The following is a 25,402-nucleotide window of genomic DNA, read 5'->3' as shown; positions in this document are numbered from 1 at the left end:
AGGTTTAGGTTGGGTGTCAGGGAGACAGCTAAATGACTAACATGACAGTAACGTAGACAGTAGAAATCACTTTACAGGCAAGTGAGCTGATTGAAATAGTAGATTTAGTGTGATTCCAATGAAAGTAAGTGACACAGCCGGTCCCATGACTCAAGATATGGTTAATCATAGAATCACAGAATCGTTAGAGATGGGAGGGACCCTTAATGGTCATCTAGTCCAACTCTTCTGCAATAAACAGAGACATTCACAGCTAGATCAGGTGCTCAGAGCCTCATCCAGCCTGACCTTGAATGTCTCCAGGGATGCGGCATCCACCACCTCTCTGGGCAACCTGCTTCAGTGCCTCACCATCCTCACTGTTAAATACTTTTTCTTTATATCCGATCTAAGTCTCCCCTCTTTTCATTTGATGCTTGTCATTTGACAACATTCCAAGTGATAGCAGAACTTCCAAGAGATAGCTAAGACAAATGCACGGTTCTGCTGATGCAAAGAAATTTGCTGTCTTGGAAGCCACTATTTATCTGCTTATACTTAAAAATTGTTACTGGTTGTGTTTATAATTTCCGTGTTTGACGAACACAATGAGATTTAATTTACATGCTAATGTAGCTTCACAGATGTAGAACAGATCAGCTTACCTGAAAGCATGCATTATTCAAGTCACACTAGTGCTGATGGAATGACAAGTAGCTTTAATCCCAGCACTGGTTTGCAGAGCAGTTCAAGATCCGACCTCCCAGCCAATATCTCACTTCCATCTCTCAGATTATATGTCACTATTTCCTATAAATTACAGCTGATTTTTAAAAAATTTCCTCTATCATTTTTTCCTTCTTTTTTTCTTTTTCTTTTTTATTTTTTTAACAAACTGTGATTGATTTTGCAGGATGAAATAATTTTTATTTTTTTCTTTCTCACAGATGTAGAATTGAGCATTAACTGTTTAACCACTCATTCAATAGGTTTATTATTTAACAGATACAAAATACTGTTATCATCTGCCTGCTAGTTAAAGAAGGTAGAGCGAATTTTTGCATTCATTTTCATCTCAGATATTTTAGGAGTACTCAAGGTTCTGCCTTGGTCAAGTCTGTATCAAGGCTACAAACTGTTAAACAATACTCATGGAGAATTTCTTAATGGCAAATAGGACTGAATATGTATACTGATGCTAATCTGCATCAGTGTGTTTACTTAAAGACTTGTAAGCTAGACATTGCTAGTATCAGTCTTTTTATTTTACATCATTTCTGGCTACTGAAGCACGATGCCCGAAAATACCAAGTGATCATGTGTACACACATGTCGTGAGTTGACGCATCTTTCCTGCCTCCATGTGAAAAACTAAGCAGATCCAACCCATAATGTAAGCATCAATGTAAGAGGGTACAGCATGCTGCTCCACTAATTTCAGATGCCCAAGATGCTGCTTAATTGCAGCACTTATTAAGCATTTATGCTTAGCTTTATTCTCTGCTTTTAAGAGTTGACTCTTGTTAACTAGGCTTTTAGTCTAGTTCCATATACTTAGGAATTGATTCAGTACCCTATCAACCTATTTGACCAGACCACTGTGTTTGATCATTATTTACTCTCTGCAACATGTTATCAATATGTAACATAAATGACATGCACCAAACATCCACATTAAACACCTCTGTCCTTAGGCATTCTCTGGCATTCTGTATAGTATTGTTGATCATGACAAGAGAGAAAGAAAGAAAGAAGTCAGCCCATGAGGCTGCAGAGAACAGTGAGAAGGTTCCTGCTACTACCTTGATTTCTACAATTTTCCTAGCTGTTAATGGTTTCTGCCTTTCAGAGTCTACCATGTATTATCTCATTCTCTTTCATTAGAACCTGATGATTTTCATTTGTCTCAGTGACGTGAGCCACAGGTTTATGTAATCTTCTGGAACACCGCTGATTATCTGAAGTTGTTTCTGATGTCAAAATATCACCCTAAGTTGAGTAATTGCTTCTTTTTAGCTGGAGATCAGCACATGCTGACTGCCTGTCTTATGATGAAGGAAGCTATTTTCTGCATTGGTCTCCACATGCCTTACTTTTAAGAGAAGATATCCTCCTGATATTGTTGGCCTTCTTGACTTCACACTTCCTTTTTGGCTCTTTTGCTTCTGTCTTGTGTTAGGAACTTTGTGCTTTGATCAAGAAGATGAAGAGAAACACTCTACTAGTAGACTCTAAGTTGAATATACAGAAAATCCAATACAGTACTCCATGTCCATCTACTTCTAGGATATTATTTTACTTGATGGAAGCAAAGAACAGAAAAATATCCAAACACAACAAGCAAAACAGAGACACAGGTCAGGGCACAGACATACGGCAGTTTAGCATGAGAATGCTGCTGAGGCAAGACAAACTTAGACAAAGTTCAACTTGTATTACTGTGCTCAGTTTCAACAGCAGCTCTTAGTCTTTGCTTTGAAAAAGTCATAGACGTTTCTGAAACATTGCTAAATAAACATAGAGCACACCTGGAATTCTTCAGTGTTTTGCTGAGGAAGCCATGCATGCAGTGAATTTCCAGCTTAACCACTTCAGTTGTCACTCCCTTCTTACAGACACCAGAAAATTCCATCATCTATGTGAATGAAACCTAATCCTCAGGACCTGCCACTCATACCAACTTACACTTCTTTCACCTGGAACTTTAAAACCATGGGGGGGGGGGGGAGGGGGGGGGGGGGAACCATGACAAAACTAATTATAAAAACAATTAAGTAATTGTTGTATGGAAGATCATGGTAAACTTTTGGTTAAAATGATAGCTTGATGAAATCATGGCATATGCTTTCTAGTATCTTATAATAAAAGCTTTTTGAAGCTCATGGTGCTGAAGTATATATATAGATATATATATATATATATATATATATAGCTATCAGGGCGATTCATCTTCTCACACTGCTGTTTGTATTTGCTTTATATTTAAGCTGGTTCACATGAAACTAGGATGCTTACAGGTGCCACAGGAAAAAAAAAAAAAGAACAAGGAGAACTAGTAAAGAGAGCCATCAGAGTTCAAGTGGAAAAGCAAGCACTTATACTTTGGGGGATGAGAAGCATAAACAGCCTTTTACTCTACTAAAAATTTCTGTGCTATTTTCCATCAAAGAAAGATGTATCAGAATGCGTTGAAGACCTTCACCTTTGCTTTAGAAACAAAGGAAAATGAGAAATAAAAGGAAGAAACAGATAGAAAATGAAGAGGAATGGCTGAAATTATTTTGTCCCACAACAGAGAAGACTTCGGAAGAAAAACATTGTACTGAAATTAAAAAAAAAAAGCAGTGAAGTAAAATAAGGAAAAAGCCAACACTTTAATATACTGCATTACTTATTCCATTATTATGTTTTCCCGTGACAATTTATTGATGGAGTTTCATGGATCATCAATAAAGTAACACTACATAAATCCCCAGAATCTTACTTCCTTCTGGTGTTAGTGCTAAATTGGCGCTAACTTGTCATTCATGACAAAAGGGCAACCAGTTTCTTTGCTCAACTTGAATACCCAATTCAGGAACATCAAGATAAACAAATTAATAAATAATTAGTTTCAAGGTAACAGTACTTTCAAAGCAAATGGACAACTTCTGTTACCAAGAAGATAAAGCATTTGACAGCTAATAAGACAGCGAGGCATTCAACTTTCAAACAAGAAAAGGTGAGAGTTTATATTACACTGATGAACCACAAGCATACTGCTGGTTGTTTTTTTATTAACATTAATGAATGAGCTCATAATACTGATCAGTGGTGGTGGTTTCTTTTTTAGATTTGTTTTGTGTATTTTGTGTTTTTTTTTTTGTTTGTTTTGTTGCTTTTTTTGTCCACACATCTCACAAAAGAATTTCATGTGACAAACACTATGATACATATGGCAGAAACAAACAGCTGTGGCCACAAATATATTTTGTTAACTGATGATTAATAGATTCAGGAAGCAATCACACTATTCATTAGTAAAAGTTTACAAACATTAAAAAGTGCGTAACATTTGAAACCAACAACAACACAAAAATATATATAATATATATAATATATATAAAGAAAGTGACATCACCTCCCATTAAGAAAAGAAAAGATCTTTTGACTTTGTGATTAGTGCTTATGTGATTGCCATGGTTTACTAGTCAGTCATTGTCTTTACTCACCTTAATCACACAGAGGTATAACTGCCCCATCCTGCATTGTTCAGCCACACGTATGGCCTTGTCTGCTGGGGCTGATGTGGGAAGGAAACCAATCAACACAGCTACTGCAGAATAGGTTACTCACTCATAGGTATTTTAAGTCATCTTAGTTGATGGAAAAGCTATCCCAGTACTTCAATGAATGTTCAGTTTGGACTGCCATGTTGGAATAGTTGAAATGTGAAAAATCCAGTATTTTGGGTGCTAGATTACAGCTTTCTCACTCCGTTTCCACAGCTTGGCCAAAAAGCTGCTGTAGCAGCTTTTAGTGCTTGGCTGTGCTTGGTGCATCATAAACATGCTACTGGCTGTGTAAACTCAATGGCCTGATCAACTGAGGCAAAGCCAAGGTTGAAACAAAATAAAATATTCCCCCTGGCTGGATCCACCTCATGATCCACTACTTGGACTATCCCACAATCTGAAAATCACTCTAGATAGATAATTGGCAATAACCTATGCCAGTTATTTTCCCATGTGTAAACAAGGCCCATCTTTAACAATGTGAACCAGAGAAATCTCTAGCACCATGGAATTTGTTTGAATTTTAACCCATAAAAGGTTATAAATGTATTCTTAAAACTACCGTAACGATAAAATACTTGGACTAACATTTTAAAAAAATAGCTTGGAGAAAGATTAAGAAATTGGGAGTAAAATTAGAAAATGGGGAAGAATAACATCAAAGATTCACTTTGAGTCTCTGATATGCAACTAACTACAGGCAAGTGGCAAAAATGTACCAAGGACACAAAACACGCCAAAGTATTCACATTAATGAATCGTTTTGAAGGCTCATCTAGTAACAAATTAGAGTGTTTCTGAGTCATTTAGGCATAACCAATTTAGCAGTTGACGTTTTAAAACTATCATGTGCACATCACCACATTATGCAAAAAACCAGCCCTTTCAAAACGTGTGGTAGAAAAATTCACAGTAACAGAAATATTCTTCATGAGCAGTTGAGAAGGGGCAGTGTGGAGCATCTAAGTTGTACAATACAAAAACCATTGTAAGTAACAGAGCTGTAAAACAGATGCAAGTTCTAAAAACAGTGCTTTCTTTACAGTTCTTTTAATGGGTGAACACTTTGGCCAGAGAACTTTAAACTCTGAGGATCACACAAGCCTTTGCTTAAGATACACAATTAGATCCTCTAATGTTTCAAAGGCCATTTGCTACAAGATTAACCTGTTTGTTCTACTTTCTAGAAGTGTTCCCATCAAGAAGTCATTATGAAGGGATCCATCTGATGACACTATCCCACAAAACATTACATGTTCAACCATTGCTAATGACAGAGGTAGAGAAAATTCTGTCTTCTGTCACAGCTTGTACCCTCATTTTTAGCATTGCGTTGAGTGGGTTCCAGCAGTGAAGACACATGCACTTTCCTTTCCACCAGCTTGCTCATGGAAACAAATTTGTTCCAGCATGCTCTTGTAGTCTGAAAACATCCAGCAGCTGCTCCAGTCGGTCAAAGTCAGATGTCAGCTTTCTTGCTTTGCTGCCTCCCCTTGGGCCTCCCCAGTTTGCTCACTTGGATTTCGTTGTGCATCTCCTTCTCCTTCTGTAAGATACAACAAAAGGATGAGTGATTCACCTTAGACCAAAGAAATCTTGCTTGCAGAACCCTAACTCTTCTTCCACCAATCACACGAACAAAGTAAAAAAAACTGAAATGAAACATATCTCAAAGGACACCTTCAGTAACAATTTCCTAGCTGCATAAGCCACTATCATTTCAAATACACACCTAAAGTGGTTATAAATGACAAAAGTTAAAAATAATTGTGCTTTTTTCAAAAACTTTTTTACTGTTGATACTTTGACAATAGAAAAGAAAAACCTCATCACACCAGTTCTGAACAGAGATTAATAAAAAGAGGTGCAACTTCAATAGACGCAGTAGTTTGTTAAAGCTGTATTCATTCTTTGCATTCATTTTCAGTGCCATGTCCCAAGGCTGTCAGCCCAGCTGTCTCACTGCAAACCACAAAACCATCTGAAGAATAGAAAGCATCTTACAATGACACAGTGAGCAGACACCTCAAAGCCTGGCTAAAGAAAGCTAAGAGGTGCCTTGATAACAGTCTCCAAGTACCTCCATGCAAAGCATTATATTGCATGGTATCTTCTGCCTCATGATTAAAGACCTAACACGTCCAGATGATTAAAAGCTAAGTCCTAATAAGAAAGAAGTCCCTGAATGCTGGTTTAATTATGTAGAAAAATAATGTTAAGACATAGGATGTACCTTGTATCTTGTAAGGATTCTGAATCATTTGTATTAAACTGGCAGTAATTAAGAGAAGACATTTCTAAAGCCTAAGATGCAAAGAAGATGAACTAGTTTTAAGTCTATACCTTATTTTGTAGGCCACCCCTCTATTTAGAGTCTTTAGAATAAAGGCAGAATTCTCAAGGCAGATATTTATTGTTTCCCCATTTTAAACCGCACTGTACATCTTTAGCCTTCTTTCTGTGTATGGAGATAAACACTGTAAATACCTTTTCTTTTCTACATAGAAGAAATAGCATAGTGGTAATGGGAAAAAAAAGAACAACAAAAACTTTGCACTGCAAGGAACACTGCAAAGTGCTCAGTTTGATAGCTGTGTCTTGTGCATGGACTGTATTTCTGCTGAAAAATGCCTCAGACTTTTTATAATTATGAAATTCAGCCTGATGAGAAGTTGTATGGAAAGCTGATTACCTCCAAAATGTTTGTTGTTTGCTACAGACTGAGTTAAGAGTAACAATTTGCTTTGCAGTCTACCTTCTCAGAAATTGCTCCTTATTTCTCATGTTTATTTCCCACATCACATAGGATTCCAATCGGATTGATCTACATGCTATTACTTCCTAGTCCACAGAAATCCCTTTTGCCTGAGTTGTCCAAGCACCTTCTACAAAGCTTTCAACATTTATTCAAATACTATATAAGAACAGACCTCTTTTTTCTCACCTTTTTGCCACTATCCCTACTGACAATTAAAAAGAATCGACAGAACTCTTAGTTCAAAAAAGAGAAAACTCATGAGAAAAATATTTGCATTTATTTGCGTTTAAGAGAAAAGTCACCCTAGACATTTTGTTACCTAAACATTGAACGTAGTGCACAAAAATACTGAGAATGAGCATTAAGGTTCCAATATACTACTTCTTCCATGAAGAAAAGCTCAGAAGTGAGCTCTCACAAACTCACTGAAAAACTCACAAGCCTACACCTATTTAATCTATAATACACTTTTGTGGTACTACAAACCTGTTCTTCTGCTGACAGACTTCCCCTACAAAAGCCTTCCAATACATTTATGGAAATAATTTTGCATCTAGGTTCTGAGAATTCAAAAATTGCCTAAGCACACTCTGGACCTATTCCTTCTGCAGCATGATTGCTACAAGCTATTAAAAGAAAGAGTTTCTATTTTTAAGCAGTGTTTTGATTCCAATAGGTAGTATTCAATGAAAAGCCATAATACAGTAGGTAAGCTAGCAAAAGCTATTAGTATTAGGTAAGCTAGCAAAAGCTTATTAATAACATACTTTTGCTCTTAGAACACTACAGGCTCTTCAGTGCCCGTCAATGGTCACAGTGGTTATACCTTAAACATTTCTACCATGATCGAAAATCATTTTTAATGACAAAGCTCTGCAGTCAGTCCTCCATTCCAGTTCCGTGCTACTTTTACATCTCCACTATCTTCATTTTTGTAGACAGTCACAAATCTTACAAGGAAGCCTCCTTCTCATTCCTGCACTGAAGTACATTCTTTGGTAGATATGTTCAGATAGATATGTTTTGATATGGTAGATAGGTTCTGAATATGTTTTGGTGGATAAGAATTTTAGAAAGTTGTTAACTTATTATGGACAAAGAACACTGCAACTGTAGTTTTGAAAGGACTATTACACAGTCACTACACATATTATACAAGATTATGCAGTCAACTCTTGATTATCTGTAATTGGCTTATCAGTGAGGGGAATAACCAGCACTCACTTCAGATAGCAAGTCAGGCATGACAGAAAAATTGTCATTATGGAAGAAGGCTTCACCATCTATTTGCGGCTCAAAGCTGCTCCTGTTCTTTGCAGGAAGTGCATCTGCATGCTTTTCAAAATGAATGTAGTAACTGTGCTTGGGTTGCTTAATTTACGTGTAAGTGATAACAATTTTACTTTTTTTTTTTTTTGCTTTACTTGCATCATCCTACTTTGCCATTACTTTATGCTGTAGGAAGCAGTTGTGCTTTCATTTTTGCAAAACGCATATAGATGTAATATGAGAAAAAAGAAAAAGACCCAAAGCTTGCTGTATGTACTTGTATAACCAGGTTTTACTTAGAATAAATAACCTTCAAAAAAATAAGATGTAACTCCTAAACATTTGCTTTTCTCTTAACCCACTGTATGCTGCAAATCTACATCCTGCAAGCACCAGCATATTTCAAACTGAAACTGGGGATGCAAAATATTTTTTATCTTCAGTTTGGAAGGCCAGGATAGGATAACACTGTAATACTTATAAGACTGATAATGAAATGTATTTTCCAATAGTTTTGGTTTGGAGGTTTTTGTTCAGCACCAAGGTGTACTAATAATAAGAGTATATTTTCCTTGTATCTAATTCAAACTGCATGCCCAAAGAAGTATGCTACCATTTCTGCATATCTACCACCTAAGGTAATTTTATAAGCAACTCTGTATACCCCTGAATTATGTATTAGCATTTAGGAGAATGGTTATTTAAACCATTTTCATCGCTACAGTGTTAACTGCATGTGCAAAATGCACACAGATGTCTATTACAAGTACAAAGTCATGTTCTTTTTATAGTTCACAAAAGAACACAGTTCTGGCTTAGAAGCACTCTAACAGCTAACTGAAAATTAGGAATCGTGTATGTTCTCTAAATAGACAGATCAGACAAGATCACTGTAAATTTGAGACTGAAGAAACAAAGCTGTAAGGAAGGTTGGCTCGATGCATTTCAAATACCTGGCCAACATTTTAGACATATCCCCACATTAGAATAAGCAGACCCCTACACACATACTCATGTGTTAATAACTTTTCTTTTTTGATAGAAAAAAATAAGAGCCCTGTGCAATTAGAAGTGCATGCATCTAAAAGCTACTATAGACCCAAAGGTGCCAATGGCAGAAGCAGTGACTTAGGTTTAAGTTAGTTTGTGAACGTCAATAAAGAGCACTACAACCACTACAATTTCATACTGCCAGATCTGATTGTCCAGTGATGAAATTGTCTGTCTGAGCTCTTGCCTATCTCTGAGAAAAATATTTTCACAAAAGAGGAGAGCTGTTTATCAACAGTTTGCTTTTTTGCTGCATCTATTTTCTTTTGCTATTAAAATAAGCATAAATCTCCTTTCCTGAAACCCAAAAAGGCCTTCTGAATATTACTGAGATCAATTCAGTAATTCCCACCCAAGTGACAAGAAAATAAATAAAAACCATGTCACTGTTTTTATTTAATGTAAGGCCCCTCACTGTACACTGTCTCTCCTTTCACTCAGTTGAAGGTGCACAACCAGCTAAAACTTTGGATAACATTAGCAGTGGAATAAGGTTTAGGACTGCATTAGTGCTAATCACCTTAAAAGAAGGAGAAAGCACCATCAGAAAGGGGAAGAGATTACTCATCTGGAAACAAAGATTCAAATGAAAGAAACAATGCATCACTATTTCTCTGTCCTCCGGTATCTGAAAACAAAGCTAACCTCTACATACTTTCAAGCAGACATACGGTCTCTCCTTCCAGCTTGAGTTTAAAGAGATTGAGTTTAAAGATATCTTAAAAGATACTATGAATAAGCTGGGTCTTAATAAATACTTCCTTATCTTCTTTCTTATACTTCATCTTCTATAAAATTTATCTTCAACTACCAGGCATTCACTGCAGAAAGTTCTTTCTTATTTCAGTAACAATTATTTGCAAACCAGTACCCTTCCCTTTTATGAAATCTGTGTTTTTATTGCAGGCAACATCAGCTTATCCTAGTTTCAGGAAAAACGAATGTTTCTGAGGGACTATTTTTTTCTCATGAAGTTTTAACTAATATATTAAAAGACCAAAACACACTTACCTGCTTTATTTATATCCAGCTCTGATAGCTTTAAGGCTAGTTCACTAGAGTTCCCACCTGGAGAGGACACAAGTATGTCGTGTAGTGCATTTCTTCTACCTGTTCTTCCTGAAGCAATAAAGTCTGCATATGTAGATTCCACATCAGTCATTGCTAACAAATATCCACATAGCAGTACCTGGGTGAGAGAAAACACCGACACTTAGAAGACCAGTAAAACAGATATGTTATGGAAGCTGACCAGAAGAACTAAAGGGCTGTCACTGAGCAGAGGACTGGGTGTGTAGCAAAAGGAGATACCTCAATCTTTAAACCTGGAGAAATTAGAGCAGAAACATAATGAAATACAACAGACAAACAAACAAATGCAACAAACAAACAAAAAAATGCAACAAATCCCAACAAGCCAAAGCAAAAAAAAAAACAAAACAAAAAAACAAAAAAAAAAACCTGTGATTTTATGTGATTTGTATTCAACAGAATTTTAAACAACTTCATTTACCGTACTTCATAAAGTGCTACTGAGCACTTTATAAAAGCAATGACCTCAGCAACATAATTTCTTTATAGAGCTGTCTCTGCTTTTAATATTAGCTGGGAAGTAGGAGGAAGGTAGGGGGTGGAACAAAGTTCCTTTCTGCACAAAAAGCAGAGCACAAGGATTAAGAAAGTACAAATTGATAACAGTATGTGCTCATGTACAGCACTGATATGTTTTGTGCATTTGCTTTTCCTTTAGTATGGTTAATTTTGGCTTTGTGTATAGACTCTTCAAATTTATTTTGGTGCTGTACCTACACCAAAGTGAATGCATTACCAAAAAGTCACTGAAGTGAGTGGAAATAAGCTAATAAGAGTACAGGAAGAGCTGAACTATAAAGCACAGCTTAAAAAGCCACACTCTGCAAGCTAGATATAGCTCAGAATTCTTTTCCAATGGAAAATAAGTTATTTTTCATGCCATTGTGGGATATGCGATGATATGCCTTAATGTAAAGTTTGCCAATAGGGGAAACTTATATTTCAACCTCAGTAAGAGAAAGATTTGCATCTTTGCTGGACTGTCTGCCACAGCTTTAACCTGACGGGTTAAAACTTTCTTTTGGTGATGCTTCTTTTATTTGTACTAAGGCTTTCTGCAAAAAGCCAGATTAATATGCTTTAAATGTGACTTCTCTCACATTTTATGTCTGGATGTAGGAGGACGATCAGGGAAGCTTTCTGGTGGAGCAGTACTCTGAAGAAAAGCAGCACTGGGGAACCACCATACAGCAGCAGCACCCCTACAGCTATATGTTTCCTTCAGTTCTAAGCTGCACTTCTTGGGCTTTACATACTGTAAAGAGAGAACGTGCCCAGAAGAGGTAGGTTTAGCTGTTATTACTGGAGTAGCTGTATCTCCACATTTGCACTAAGTGTGCAAATGCTTTTAACCAGTTCCTACTACATACAGTTGCTGGACGCTGAGGAAGCCCCTACTAAGAGCAGTAAAGGATTCAGCTTTTTACCTCTTAAAATAAAAAGAAAAAAACCCCTCATTTCATATAAAGTCTTTATTTAAATAGGTACGTAGGACAACAGCCAACTCATTCCTACACTTAGATCTGAATTATCTTCACAAATTCTGGCCATTCATCCTCACCCCAGCCCTCACCTCCACAACTTCAGTCAGCTGAGTGAGGGGATACATGTAAGTTGCCTGAGAAGCCAAAGGAGGGTTCTAAACCATATTTTATCAAGACTAAATATAACTGTATCAAGTATCACTGCAAGACTGACGTATTTGAAAAAGTTCAGGGCTATCAAGCTTTGGTGTCTCATGCCAAATGCTGGATGGCTGACATGGTAATTTTACTCCTGTGAACAACCACTATGAAACAGGAAACTGCTATTAAAAAAAAAAAAAAAAAAGAAAAGTTAAAACCTAACAACAAACACCCAAGGAATGGAAGGGGTCAGCACTGTCTGAAAGCCTGCCTGACACACATTAATGGCGCTCTGCCTCACAGTTAACTAATACTACTATACTAATACTAATGCCTTCATGAGCACATGTACATTTCTTCCAGTGCAGCGCTCCCTTCTTGAAGTACCCCAAGAATACTGAAGCAAATGAGAAATCTACCAGTTGTTCTTTCTCCAGGGTGCAGCCGTTTCAGTACCAAATATTTCAACAGTGGTGTAATGAAGCATATAAAATTCATAAGTGAAAAGAAACAGCGAGGACCTGTTCACTGACAAATATCATCCAGCAAGATCAGAATACAAAATGTCTGAAGCAAAACTTTCTGAAGTTACTATTTGCTTGTGCCTGCAGAAAAAGTACAAGACCTAAGTAATACATGTACAAATTGGATTTTGTCACTACTGTAGTGTCAGTCCAAAGTCATCATAGGTATCACTCTGGCCAAGCTGTTGATTTCACTTAGTGTGGGGGAAGAGAAAATAGAACAAAACCAGCCAACCAAAACCACCACAGAAGAATATTCTTTTACTACTTTGGAAGCTGCAAATCAGTGCATCAGGAATAGAATAAGCAGAGAAGTCCATGACTGAGATGGAACAAGCTATTTGTCTACAAGGCCAGCAAAACGAGGGCTACTCTACTCCATGTACAACTCCCTGGACTGTACAGAGTTTGCACTCCACAGATTACACTTCTGTGAGATTATCATCTTCATGAGACACTCCATAAAACAGAACACCAAGGGAACTCTCAGGCTTAATAACTTAATTTTAGCTAGGAAACAAGCTATAAAGCCATACAAAAATGTACTTGCGGAGAATTTTAAAGGCTCATTTTCTATGGGCTCAATATGGCATTACTAGCAACACTCAGAACAGAAAAAGAATGTTACCAAACATACGTTTATTAACACTTCCGAGTTTTCCTGTCTGCATCTTCTTTTAAATGTCGAACACCATTCTACTATGCATTGGCATTATCCTGAGACATTACAGTATAAATGTGGAACTCCACTGACATCACCTGAGAGTTTCGCTTCCAGTGACTGCCACAATGCCCGTCAGTCCCTAATAAAGTCATCGAATCAGTCATTAAGGTATTACCATTCACTTCTCTTCATTCTCTGTGGAACGAATCGAGTTTGTGAATAATTCTGTGAAACATAATTTCAATTTTCTGATTTCATTAACAGATACTCTTGCAGAAAATGTGGTTCCAGTCTTCTTTCTACTATTTACTAATCTCAAGTTACAAAACCAGCATTTTCCCACATGCTATGAAACTGAAAAAAGAAGGCTGAATACCTCACTTCTTCTGCCAACGGAACCAGCAAACTAGAGGAAGCAGAAACAAGAAGAAAGCAGTTATGTCAGAATAAGGACAGATGAAACCTGGTGCTATGGAACTGGATACCAAGGTAAGTGGTAAGATATTATCTCAGCACAGAATCATAGAATGGCTTGGGTTGGAAGGGACCTCAAAGATCATCTATCTATATTCCAACCCCTTGCCACGTGCAAGGTTGACATCTGAAGGCTCCCCCAGCACAGAGCCATTTTGCTTGATAGAAGGTTAGAATGTCAACTGCAGCACTGGGGATTATCATAAAGCCACTTTCCTCAGCCTCCTAGTTTCATGAAACGTCTCAAAATGTGTGAAAGAATTTCTTTTACCTCCCAACTCCTTACTCTCTATGGAGGTTGTGTTCAAAATTACTTTCAGGCTCCTAAGGAATTACAGAGGATGAGGACAGGAAGGAAGGTAAACAGATACAGCATGATCACAGGAGACTTTGCAGTCTTGGATTTTAGCCCATTTAATAAGACATCTCTGTTATTATAAATGACTATTCCATGTAACACATAATGCTACACCTGCAAAAGGTATACATTCATATCCTATGAAACTGAAGATGTACTGTAAGCATTGTGAGGAGTAGAATTAGTATTCAGAGCACTCAGAAGGAGAAAGAGATGACAAGAACAGCATTAAAAAGTATGTATGAAAGAGTCAGCATTGGTGTTTTTAGAAAGCTCCCTGAATACTTCTTGGCCTATGCAATACAACTTCTGTTAAATTTTCCACCTCCAATTTCTTGAGGTAACTGTCAAATTTATACTCTTTTCCTTCCTCCATATGCTTGGGTTCTACTGAAAAATAACAGTAAAAATCCAAAACTTAGTGATGGCTTTCATAAATGAAATCCCAGTTTGATGAGATTTCACAACTCAGTGAAAGAAGTTTTATACAAAGATATTGTTATCAAGAGTTTGAAAGTAAAAGTACATGAAGCACGTGACATATCAACAGAAATTAAAATCAGCATCTCTGCAGGTAGTGGGCTAGAAGTACCCTGAGTTGTTGAATTTAATGTTTTCAAGAGATTAACTACCTAAATGAACTCCAAAACCCCATAATAAAAAATATCAATTGGCAACAATATTTTATTTTAAAATGGATGACAGAGAGTAACAATGAGCACTTGACACACTGCTTGTCTACAAGATTTGACATATGCTGCCTGCCAGCACAGGAGAGCTGCAATTCTCTTGGTGAAGATGTCGTATATGTCTAAGAGGCACAATCCTTCAATGTTTACTTCCCTTCTTTCTTCACACACACTTAATGATGAGGTTGAATTAAACGATTTTTAGGTAAAACTCTCCCAGGCTTTGGCTGCTAAATGTATCACAATCAGCACATTATTTGAAGATAATTATCTATGTACAACTTTCATAAAGGAACCAAAAAAAAAAAAAAAAAAACAAAACAACCAAACAAGAGAACTTGTCATGTAATAGCATGTCTGTTTTATAGATGTATAATTATGCTTTTAAGATAAATTTTGGTTCCAAATCCAGCCTTAGCTTAGAGACGGGACAGGGAGAAGACAGCTCTATTCCACAGCTACCTGTACACTTAGATTCCCATCTAATGCATGGACTGCTATTTTGGAAGCAGATGAAATAGAGCAGTAACTTGATAAAAGTATACTTTTCCATGAGAGATTGTATCTATTATTACTAAGGAACAGTACAGTTTTTGCACAGACACAGTTGAGCAATAAGACAATAATATCTTATTGGAATTTACTGGATAACTCAACTGATAAACCACGAAACAGAATCATTAAAATTACCATCCCAGACTTTTTTAACCAGAAAAAATGAAAAGTTGCTTTAAATCTGCATTAAAAAAGCATTATGAAGTCGCATATTCTTAAGCTCATAACTTTTACAAATAAATCATTCAAAAAAAAAAGTTAATATATTTCCCTTCTACAATAAGTGCTGTTTTAGTATATTCTGATTAAGGAGATCTACAGAACTAAAAGGCAAAGATTTAAATACTCTGTCTATGCTTAACCAAAATCAACCATGCTTATGGCCACAAGGATTTGGTCTCTCATTTACCACTTAATTTTAGTTCAATATTCCTTTCTGCAAAAACACAGTAGGTGCACCAGGACATTTAGTAAAAAGGAAAAAAAGCAAAAGAAGTCATGCGTTTTACTCATGAAGCATCCCCGTCTTCCTTATTCAGGATTCATGCTGCAAACAAGTTATTTCTCTCAGACACTTCTGCCAATAAGTGCCAACCTACACAGATAGAGTTTTAAAGGTATTCATCAACATAATTCTCATCAGAGAACATAGCTTAATCTTGAAACAAGAAGTGGCGTACAGACAATATGCAGTACTGTTGAATACTTTTCCAGTCAAATGGGACATAGTTGTGCTTTGTAAGAACGGGCTCCATCAGGACTGGGAATAATAAGGTCAAGTTGCTGTGGGTAAGGATCAGAGGAAGACCAACAAGACTGACATCCTGGTGGGATCCTGTTACAGATCACCAAACCAGGATGAGGACACAGACAAGACATTCTACAAGCAGCTGGCAGAAGTCACGTTATCACCAGCTCTTGTTCTCATGGAACAACTTCCCTGATATATGCTGGAAATACAATACACTCCAGGGGAAGCAGTCTAGGAGATTCCCAGAGTGCGTGAAAGGTAACTTCCTGACACAGCTGGTAAGATAGCCTACTAGGGCATCTGCCCTGCCAGACCTGCTGTTCACAAACAGAGGACAGATGGGAGATGTGGTCAAGAGTTGTTTTGGGCAGAGCGACCACAAAATGGTACAGTTCTCAATCATTAGTGAAGTTAGGAGGGAGGTCAGCAAAACTGCTACCTTGAACTTCTGGAGGGTGGACTTTGGGCTGTACAGGACACTGATGGGAGAGACCCTTGGGAATCAGTCCTGATGGGCAAAGGTGCTAGCATATGCAGGGAGAATATCAGAAAGGCTAAAGTCCATTATGACCTCAACCTGGCCACAGTGGTAGAGGACAACAACGAAATGTTTTTACAAATATATTAACAGTAAGAGGAAGGGCAAGGAGAATCTCCATTCTTTACTGGATGTGGTGAGAATAAGGGATAAGGAAAAGGCTGAGGTTCTCAATGCCTTCTTTACATTTGTCTCTAGTAGTCAGACCAGTTACCCTTGGAGTACTCAGCCTCTTGACCTGGAATTCTGGGATGGGGAGCAGAATAAATCCCCTACGATACAGGTGGAAACAGTTAGAGACCTGCTACTCCACCTGGACTGTCAGAAGTCCATGGGGCCAAACAGGATCCACCTGAGGGCACTGAGGGAGATGTTTGACATGATTGCCAAGTTGCTCTGCACCATCTAACAGTAGTCCTGACCAAATGAGGAGGTCCCTGATGACTGGAGACTTGCTAGTATGACTTTCATCTATAAGAAGGGTTGTAAGGAGAATATGGGGAACTACAAGACTGTCAGCATGACCTCAGAGCCAGGAAAGGTTAAGGAATAGATCATCTTAAGTGTGATCACACAGCTTGTGTGGGACAACCAGGGAATCAGGCCCATCCAGCAAGAGTTGGTGAAAGGCAGGTCCTGCTTGACCAATCTCATCTCCTTCTATGAGTATTTTGATTTTCCTTCTCTAGAACAGTTTCCACTATTTACTGTTAGGCCAAGTTCTGAAATAGTTATGGCCTATAATTTATTTCCAGACAATACTCCTATCACTACAATTACTGTTTTCCTCTAGGACAACCTCATTCAATATAATTTTGGAAGGTCGTTTGCCTCCCAGTTTCAGAGCAAGAGACTTCACTTAATAGAGTCATCCATCCCATTACACTGCTCCCATTTCCAAGTGAACAAAGTTTGCATTTTGTGATGTTCTGCATTCTGACAATTTGATTGATACAACATCTACAACATCAGCTTGCAGATAACATAAGAATCTCAAAGAAGATTCTTATGTTAGACCAGCAAAAAGAAAATGTCTAAATACCACTATGACAGCATTTACAATAGGCTATACACCGATCCTCTGTGGACAGGGGGATGCATCAGCACTCTCATGAGGTTTCTCCCAGACCTATCTGCTCTGATTCTTCCATGCTTCATTACAACATGTTGTCAAGTTATCATGTAGTCAAGGTATATAAAAGCTTCAGAGTTCAGCTATTTTAAAATTCTTCTTTAGTGTTTAGAAGGCAACTGTCCCTTTTCAAGGCATTTTCCTCCATTTTTTAAAGAAATTGTAACTTACTAGACAGATGCAATGTTATATCATTAATCTTTTCAGCAGGTTCTGATGCAATAGCTTAACTGTCTGCATGTGACTACCTTTCAAAATCATGCAGTCATGATTCACCATCAAAGTATTCGTTGCAGCATCCAGAACAGAAGAGCTTATTGCCGTATCTTCTTGGGCAGTGACAAAAGTAGCACTTGAAGGAAGGGAAGCCTTCTTTTTGGATACCAAAATGACAAACAGCTCTGTTACCAAATTTTAAATATTGTCTCCTTTATTTGCTTTTAATAAGAAATAATTATCTCTTGCGAAAAGCGAAGTTGCACAACCATAATGTGCTTCTGTTGAGATTTCACATTTCACATGCAGGCTTGGATTTTGCCAAGAATACACCCAATGACACTGTACTTCTCAGTATTTGCTAAGATCCGTACCATGGGCCAGCTTGGAGACCTGCGAATGTGAGACAAGTAGCTTTTTAATAACAGTCTCTTTGTGTCACAATACTTTACTCAGTATTTCATTCATAAAATATTTGGTCAACTTTTGACTTATCAATAAAAAGCCCAACACCTTCACACATTTTGTTTTCTTCTTCAGGCACTTAACATCTACTTTACATCTGAATTAGTTTTTCCAGCCACCAGATTTTCTGCCTTTCTTGTAATGGCTACCATGAAGCACAGTTTAGCTGACAGCACTTCAGCTCTCGATTTAACAGCAGTTCAATTTATTATCTCTCACATGATAAATTCACATTCTGCACTGCATATCATTTCACATCAGTTTGTCTTCATGTCAGCCTTACATTTTTTCAATGTTTCCATCCTTTTTGCATTCTGTTCCCATGTGTACTCTGACTGCTTTAGAGTCTAAGGACTGCCTGGCTCTGTTGCTATGCAACAGCATAGCCTACTTAAGGCTTCCTGAAATAATCCTCTCAAATGTGCTTTTTTTAGACTTGTTTCCAGCAGGAATACTTTACTGTTTCATTATAACGGACCACCGATATGATTATCACAAGTTTAGACCATGGTCACCTGGAAAGTCTGGGTATTGAGATGACAAAAACAAGGTTATTGCATGTACATCTGGCACTGAAATAAGAAGGCATAAACATCTCAAATACTGCTATATTCTGGCTAGATATTCTCTAGGTATAGAAGAGTCGTGTATTTCTTCACTAGGGGAAAGTTTTTACCACTAAGGGAAAAAACAAAACCACAAACCTCTACTTAGAATAAGCCACCAGGAAGAAAAGCAAAAGACAACCACCACCACCAAAAAAACAAACAAACAAAAAAACCACCCGAAACCAACCAACCCCCCCAAAACCTCCAGTTATCTGAATTTAACTTTAATTTTAATATGATCAAGAGAAGAAACCTGTATGCAAATATTCCAAGTTGCCATTCATTATAACATACGTTGATTTCAGAATTCCCTAGGACAAGACTCTGCTTCTTTAAAATCAACGTGATGGATGTCATGAGCTAAAGGTAACTTCGTGCTGCCCTTTAGAAGTTGTCCTGTGACATTCAGTCCTTCCAGCCTCAAACTGCAATTTTCTCATTATGACCTTCTAGTGGTGCTGCTTGCAAGGGCAGACCAACGTGTTTTGTTTTCTTATTGCTGGCTCATTTGGGAAGCTTCAGTTAATTTATTTCTGTAACAATATGTAGAACAATATAAACACAAGGCTCTTGGTTAAAGCATCAGTCAGTCAACCCAAGAGGGTCAAATGTCTCACTGTGTGCCAGGCAGAGGGGACAAAGGAAAGTCTAATAGTACAAAGGAGATCTTAATGAAAGGAAATATCTTACGTCATCCTCTTTTTTTTCTCTGTCCATTTTAGCATGCTCAGCAGCAGTTATGTCTATGGAGAGCAATGCATCAGTCCAGCATTGAGGTAAAAGGAGAAAAGATGTTTCCCAGACCCAGAGAAAAGAGATACAAGGCTTGAATTAAGGCCCCCTCAGAAGCACATCTGCCTGCACACTTTTAAAGGGAAAATGGGAACATAGCAGCAATTTCATAATGTTTACAAGATCCTAAGTCTTTGAGATGACTTCTTTTAAAAGAAGTATTATCATACAATACACGCTTTATGTTCATGCCAAGAAATGTTATTCGGCCAACCTAATACAAATTTTCTGCAGTCCAAGCTCCAATTCTAGCTCATAGCACTGTCAGAGCATTTGCTGAGTACTAAGAAATGTTAAAAAAAAAAGCCTAAGAATCTGAACATGCAATTCTTACATACATGCACAAAAACAACACGTAATGAAGTGCAATTCCATGCTTTCTGGATATGAGCTAAGGCATCCATATACTGGCATGAGCAGAGATGAAAGACCTTCATACTGCATAGAGTTCCCAAGGAAGGAATTCATGTTGTCAGACCATATGAGTACTTTCACATCAAACCTAAGGCCCTCCCTCTTTTTATCTACCTGTTGGTGTACTGTGGATGATGAAAGAATTATCAGCTGTCTTCTTACAGCAAGAATGTACGTGTGGGTAGGATATTTTATAAGTCTTCCGGTTCTGAAATCCAGGCAAAGAGAACAGAACTCCTGAGAATAAGAATCACCCACAGGTGTGAGTTTCTGGGTATCATATTTTCATCAAAGGTCGGGTGCCAGAATAACCTCAGAGAAAGAAGGTAACTATGTGCATGAGTTGAAGCTGGTCCACATCTAAAGTATCAGGGGAAACACACACATGGTTCTTAAAGTCACTACAAAAGAGCTGCCTCGCACTGTAAAAGACCTGATATAGAAAAAAAGAGAATGAAATAAATAGAGAAACTGAGAACCAATGTTGGAAAAGGGCATATAGGCAGATGGTGATAAGGAAGCATACAAAAAACCTAAATGGAGTTTAAAATTGAGCAGGAAGAAACAATCAACATCAAGTCTCTCATTGCAAGTAGAGGCAACTTTTACAACCATTATTTCTCCTTGCAAAGTCCTTGGGATGCTGACAACCAGCTCCAAGCCTCTCTCATCCTAACTTAGTGTCCACCTTTAGAGATAGATGAACATGGGAAGTACTATAACACCAGAGGAAAGTAGCAGAAACTAGGAGAATTTCCTAAACAAAATTTGAATTGTATTATCAAGGCTATCTGTATCAGTATGGACAAGTATTAGGTTTTGCAACTGAACTGTTGCCTGTACAGTAACTGTTAAAAAGTTCAGATAAGGTACGCTTTCCTTTTTGCTTATAATAATGCTTGTAGCACTCACTCTCCTTCCACCTTCACAGCCAAGAGTCATCACAGCCCTTCAAAGGAGTTGACCAAACTGCAGGCAAACTGCAGGAACTGCTGTCATCCCCAAGTGATGGCAATTCTTCCAAGCCCTCCCAGCTAATATCCAGCACTACAGCAAAAGTAAGAAAAGCAGCTGTAGGGAAACATGATAATAGGGAGATTTTTACCTGCTGTTAAGAGTTCAAGGGTAACTGTACACATGCTGGTCTATTCTCCCTGATCTGTACATCAGCAGCCTATGTCCTGCTTTCTGGCTGGCAGACACTACAGTCCATGGTTAGGAGGGACTTCAGCATCCAACTGTTTTTCCATGCAGTAATGAGGAAAGAAAAAAAGGAAGATGCACTTCAAATATGATATTTTGAAGTATATATAGAGTTTACATGACAAGGCTTGGGTAGCAGGGATCTGTAGGGATAGTCTCCATGAGCAGCTGCTCCATATCAGATCAGAGCCAGCTCCAGCTGCTCCCAAAGGGACCTGCTGCTGCCAGAGCTGTGCCATAAGTGATGCTGGGTGTGCTCTGGGAGGGCAGATTTAAGAGAGGGGAAATCTGCTTTGCAACAGCAGCTGGGAGAGAGGAGTGAGAAACATGAGACAAACAGCTCTGCAGGCACCAAGGTCAGTGCAGAAGGAGGGCCCCGTGGTATGAAGCCACGTTTGAGCAGTGCTTGGAGAGCTGCAGTCTGCATGAAGGCCACATGGGACCAGTTTGGGAAGGATGGCATCTGTGGGAGGGACCCCATGTGGGGCAGAAAGTGACTATACAGGAGCAGCAAAGACAAAATGCTATGGACTGACTGCAGCTCCGGTCTGCTTGTGGAGAGAAAGTAAAAGATGGTGAATGGAGGGAAGGTGTCTTCAGTTTGCTTTTAGTTTTCTCACTGCTCAGGACTGTTATTAATTAGCAATAATTGCCTGTGTGACATACTTTGTCCCTTCTTAAAAAAAAAAAGGGCAGAGGAAGTGTGAGTAAAAAGTGCAAGAAACAGCAGAGAGAATGCTAAAGTCAAAGAAGAAGGAAGGGGAGGTTGTGCTCCAGGCACCAGAGATGCCCAGTTTTCCCAGGAGTGGCTGTCAATAGCTTGGTCAGTGGTTTGAGCAGATGGAGCCAGCTGGCACTGGGGCTGTACAATGCAGGGTAGCCCCCAGCCTTTCCTCAGAGGATACCAACACAGCCACCCCATTGCCAATACCCTGACACCAGCACACTCATCAACAGAATTAACATTTATCACAAGATACTATGCCGATATAAATGGCCATGAGAAGCAGTCAATAGGTGTTTTAGTGCATTTTTAAAACTTTACTAGCTTGCTGAGACTGCTCTGCTGTCACTTTCTTTCTTCCTCAGACCAGGAATTCAAAGGCACATGATAACCTCATTTGTTACATGTCCCTGATTCATGACAGTCTCATACCAAGTGAAGACTACGCATCAAGGATGCTAATAGCACGAGCAATAGATAAGGCATTGTCTACACATCAGTCTGTAACATCACAGACCAGGACATTCTCCATGTTCTCAGTGACCGTGATCCTTGTAGCTGTGATTTCTACCAACAACAAAAGCAGTGTGGTTTTCCCAAGACTGAGGCCCTTTTTTTTTTTTCCTACATGCAAAAGGATGAGGACTCTTTTCTCTGTTATTTGAAATAACTTAAACATGAGATTAGTCTTGACATTTTTAGGTTTCTGTACCAGAAGAAAGGTGGAGGAGGAGTACATATCAGCTTTTCAAGCCTATATAAGCAGCTTCCAAGAAAGTATTCACTATAGTAACAAAATTGAGTTCTTTTTTTTCTAAAAAAAAAAAAATCACACCACATTATTCTGCTGAATTCTGTCAGAAGAGCAAGAGGGGCCAAAGATGCAAGCACGCTGCATGGGGTGACATTACGGCTTGTAGGCTAAGCTTTGGTGAGCTCGTTTACAATACAAGTACTCCACAAATGCAATAAGTTAAAAAAAAATCTAACAAAATATCAACAGAAAACAACAAACAAAAATACAGCTGCCCATACACAAGTAGTGTGCCAAGTTCAGGTTAATGACCAGTATACAGAGACTCATTTTCAGTTTCACATGGCCAAAATGGGATGTAACAAAGGATTTCAAGCTTCAGAAATGAGTAAGAACCAGCCTTTACAAGAATATCTGAGGGTAAGGAGTGAAATAAAATGGCAAACCCAACAAACCTTTTATCCCTTTTGAAAATTCAATTTATTGTAATGCTGAAATGTAGGACAGCAGCCATGAAATCTGTGTTAATTTCGAGATGTGCTGACGTTGATGAAAACGCTATGATTTCAGTTGAGTCAGAAATTCACCTTTACTGTTAAAAACATTAAAGGAGAAAGACATTTTTCTCTCTGCTATGAGGCAATCAATGCCCACGTTCTCTGACCGTATTGAATTAAAAACTTCAGTGAATACGTGCTTCATAGGCAACCTTTAGGTAAGTAAATTTTAACTGATTTTTTTTCTACCCTTACTTTGAAAAAATATTTCCATCGCCTCAATGTTAGGCCTCCTACCTACGGCCTCCTCACGAACCGACAGAAACAGCACAGACGTTTGTGTAACATAATAATCCATATTTATGCCCTCATCATTGTCCAAGATGAAATCAGAGGTCAACTGAAAATGGAAAGACATCATTTTAGAAAAAGCTTCTCAGTACAACCTTGCCATCATATGATAGACCTTGGATATAGCCTGCTCAGCCTCAGTGTCTTTCTGTTTAAAATATTTATTTCCAAAATATCCCTCCTCCTCCCAAGCAATTTGCTTGTTAATGCATTGTTATGCATATCTAAATGTGACTTCCAGAATCAGACAGTATTTTACCCCTTTTATATTTTGCCTTTCTTGTTGCTCAGCACCCTTACTGGGATTATTCAAATATCACTACTTGAAAAAAAAATATATATATATATAAAGAAAAATTAATATATTTAATTCCATTATTAATTAAATGTATTTTGTTGAGAGTTCAAACACGTGAAACACAGGAAAAATATTCAAGAATCTGCAAAGCTGGAGTGAAATAGAAATCTCTGCTTCTTCTGCTCTTCTATATGGAACACTGCTGAATGTACATCTCAGCACGCGTCTGTCCACTCCTTTCCACAGAGGTAGTTTATATGACATCATTACTTGAACAATGCTCTGTATCCCAACAGCAGTGATCTACACGTGCCAATACATTTTTTGGGAAGCATAACAAATCTTTTAGTCATTTGACTCAAAGGCCATATTAGTAAACTTATCTGTAAGCTCAAAGGGAATTTGTCTGTTTACTTAAAACTCCATATAAAATAATGCAATGATTTCTGAGGTCTGTTAAAGCTATTTTCAGGTAAATTATTCTCCTGCTTGCTAAACTTCAGTATACTGTTTAAGGAGCTAGCAGTGCTGATGGGTTCAACAGAAAGTGAAAACTAACCATTCAATTTTCCCTATCAAAATTAAATATGATGGAATGCTTTTTCTTTAAGAATATAAAACTACACTGTAGAGAGTAAGCATTAAGGTGCTCAGTCTCTGAGGCCGATGGTCAGAGGATGGTATTATTAGAACACAAGATTAAAGTGAAGAGCTATGCTGTCCTTGGGGCAAAAAATAGCACAGAATATGACAGTCACCATGCACACTTTAGGAATATAACAATAAAGAAGGGAATTCATTAAAAAAAAAAGAAAAAAGAAAAAGCAAACAAAGGCCTGAACCCCAGAAAACAAACAAGAAGAAAACGACCACCACCACCACAGGAAACCACACCGTGGTCCCAGGGAAAACAAACAAATTACAATTCTCATATTCTGAATACTATCTAATCCCAAAGAAATACTTCACAAAGTCTATTTGAGACACTTGCAATTGACTTTCTAGTTAACTGCTAACTTGAAAGATAAAAAAACCTACACAGAAACAAAAAGAGTATCACAGAAAAATCCCTATAAGCTAAAGAAAACATACCACCACCTCTGATTTGAGGCAAATATAGATGATGATCACGTTGCCAACACAAACTGTTTCAATCTGATTATTAAGCATGCAATCAAATACTCCCATGAGCTCTACTAACACTGCATAAACTTTCTATGAAACTGCAAAGTATTACATCTTTTAGATGCTATGAATGTAGTAATAAAGTATTGCAGAGCTAACCCTTATGACTGTGAGACAATTTTTACTCTGCTCAACTTTATATTAGGCTTTCTTCTGTATTTCT

General features: G+C 37.9%; 1 protein-coding gene across 4 annotated transcripts in view; it reads right to left on the bottom strand.

Moving 5' to 3' along the window:
• Positions 1–3,334: 3,334 nt before the first annotated feature.
• The window catches only part of PKIA (protein kinase (cAMP-dependent, catalytic) inhibitor alpha), a 38,625-nt gene continuing 16,557 nt past the window's right edge, over positions 3,335–25,402 (bottom strand). For all 4 annotated transcript variants that reach the window (NM_001396540.1, NM_205374.2, XM_046919192.1 and 1 more), the window contains exons 2-3: positions 10,342–10,519; positions 3,335–5,799 (exon numbers count right to left, since the gene is read on the bottom strand). In NM_001396540.1, coding sequence (NP_001383469.1) covers positions 5,720–5,799; positions 10,342–10,492 — 231 coding nt within the window. In that variant the 5' untranslated portion in view covers positions 10,493–10,519 and the 3' untranslated portion in view covers positions 3,335–5,719. The remainder of the gene's footprint in view (positions 5,800–10,341; positions 10,520–25,402) is intronic.

Source organism: Gallus gallus, chromosome 2 (genome assembly GCF_016699485.2).
Source record: "Gallus gallus isolate bGalGal1 chromosome 2, bGalGal1.mat.broiler.GRCg7b, whole genome shotgun sequence".
NCBI classification, from domain to species: Eukaryota; Metazoa; Chordata; class Aves; order Galliformes; family Phasianidae; genus Gallus; species Gallus gallus.
The sequence above is the reverse complement of the archived record's forward strand: the minus strand, read 5'-3'. Positions and strand labels throughout refer to the sequence as shown.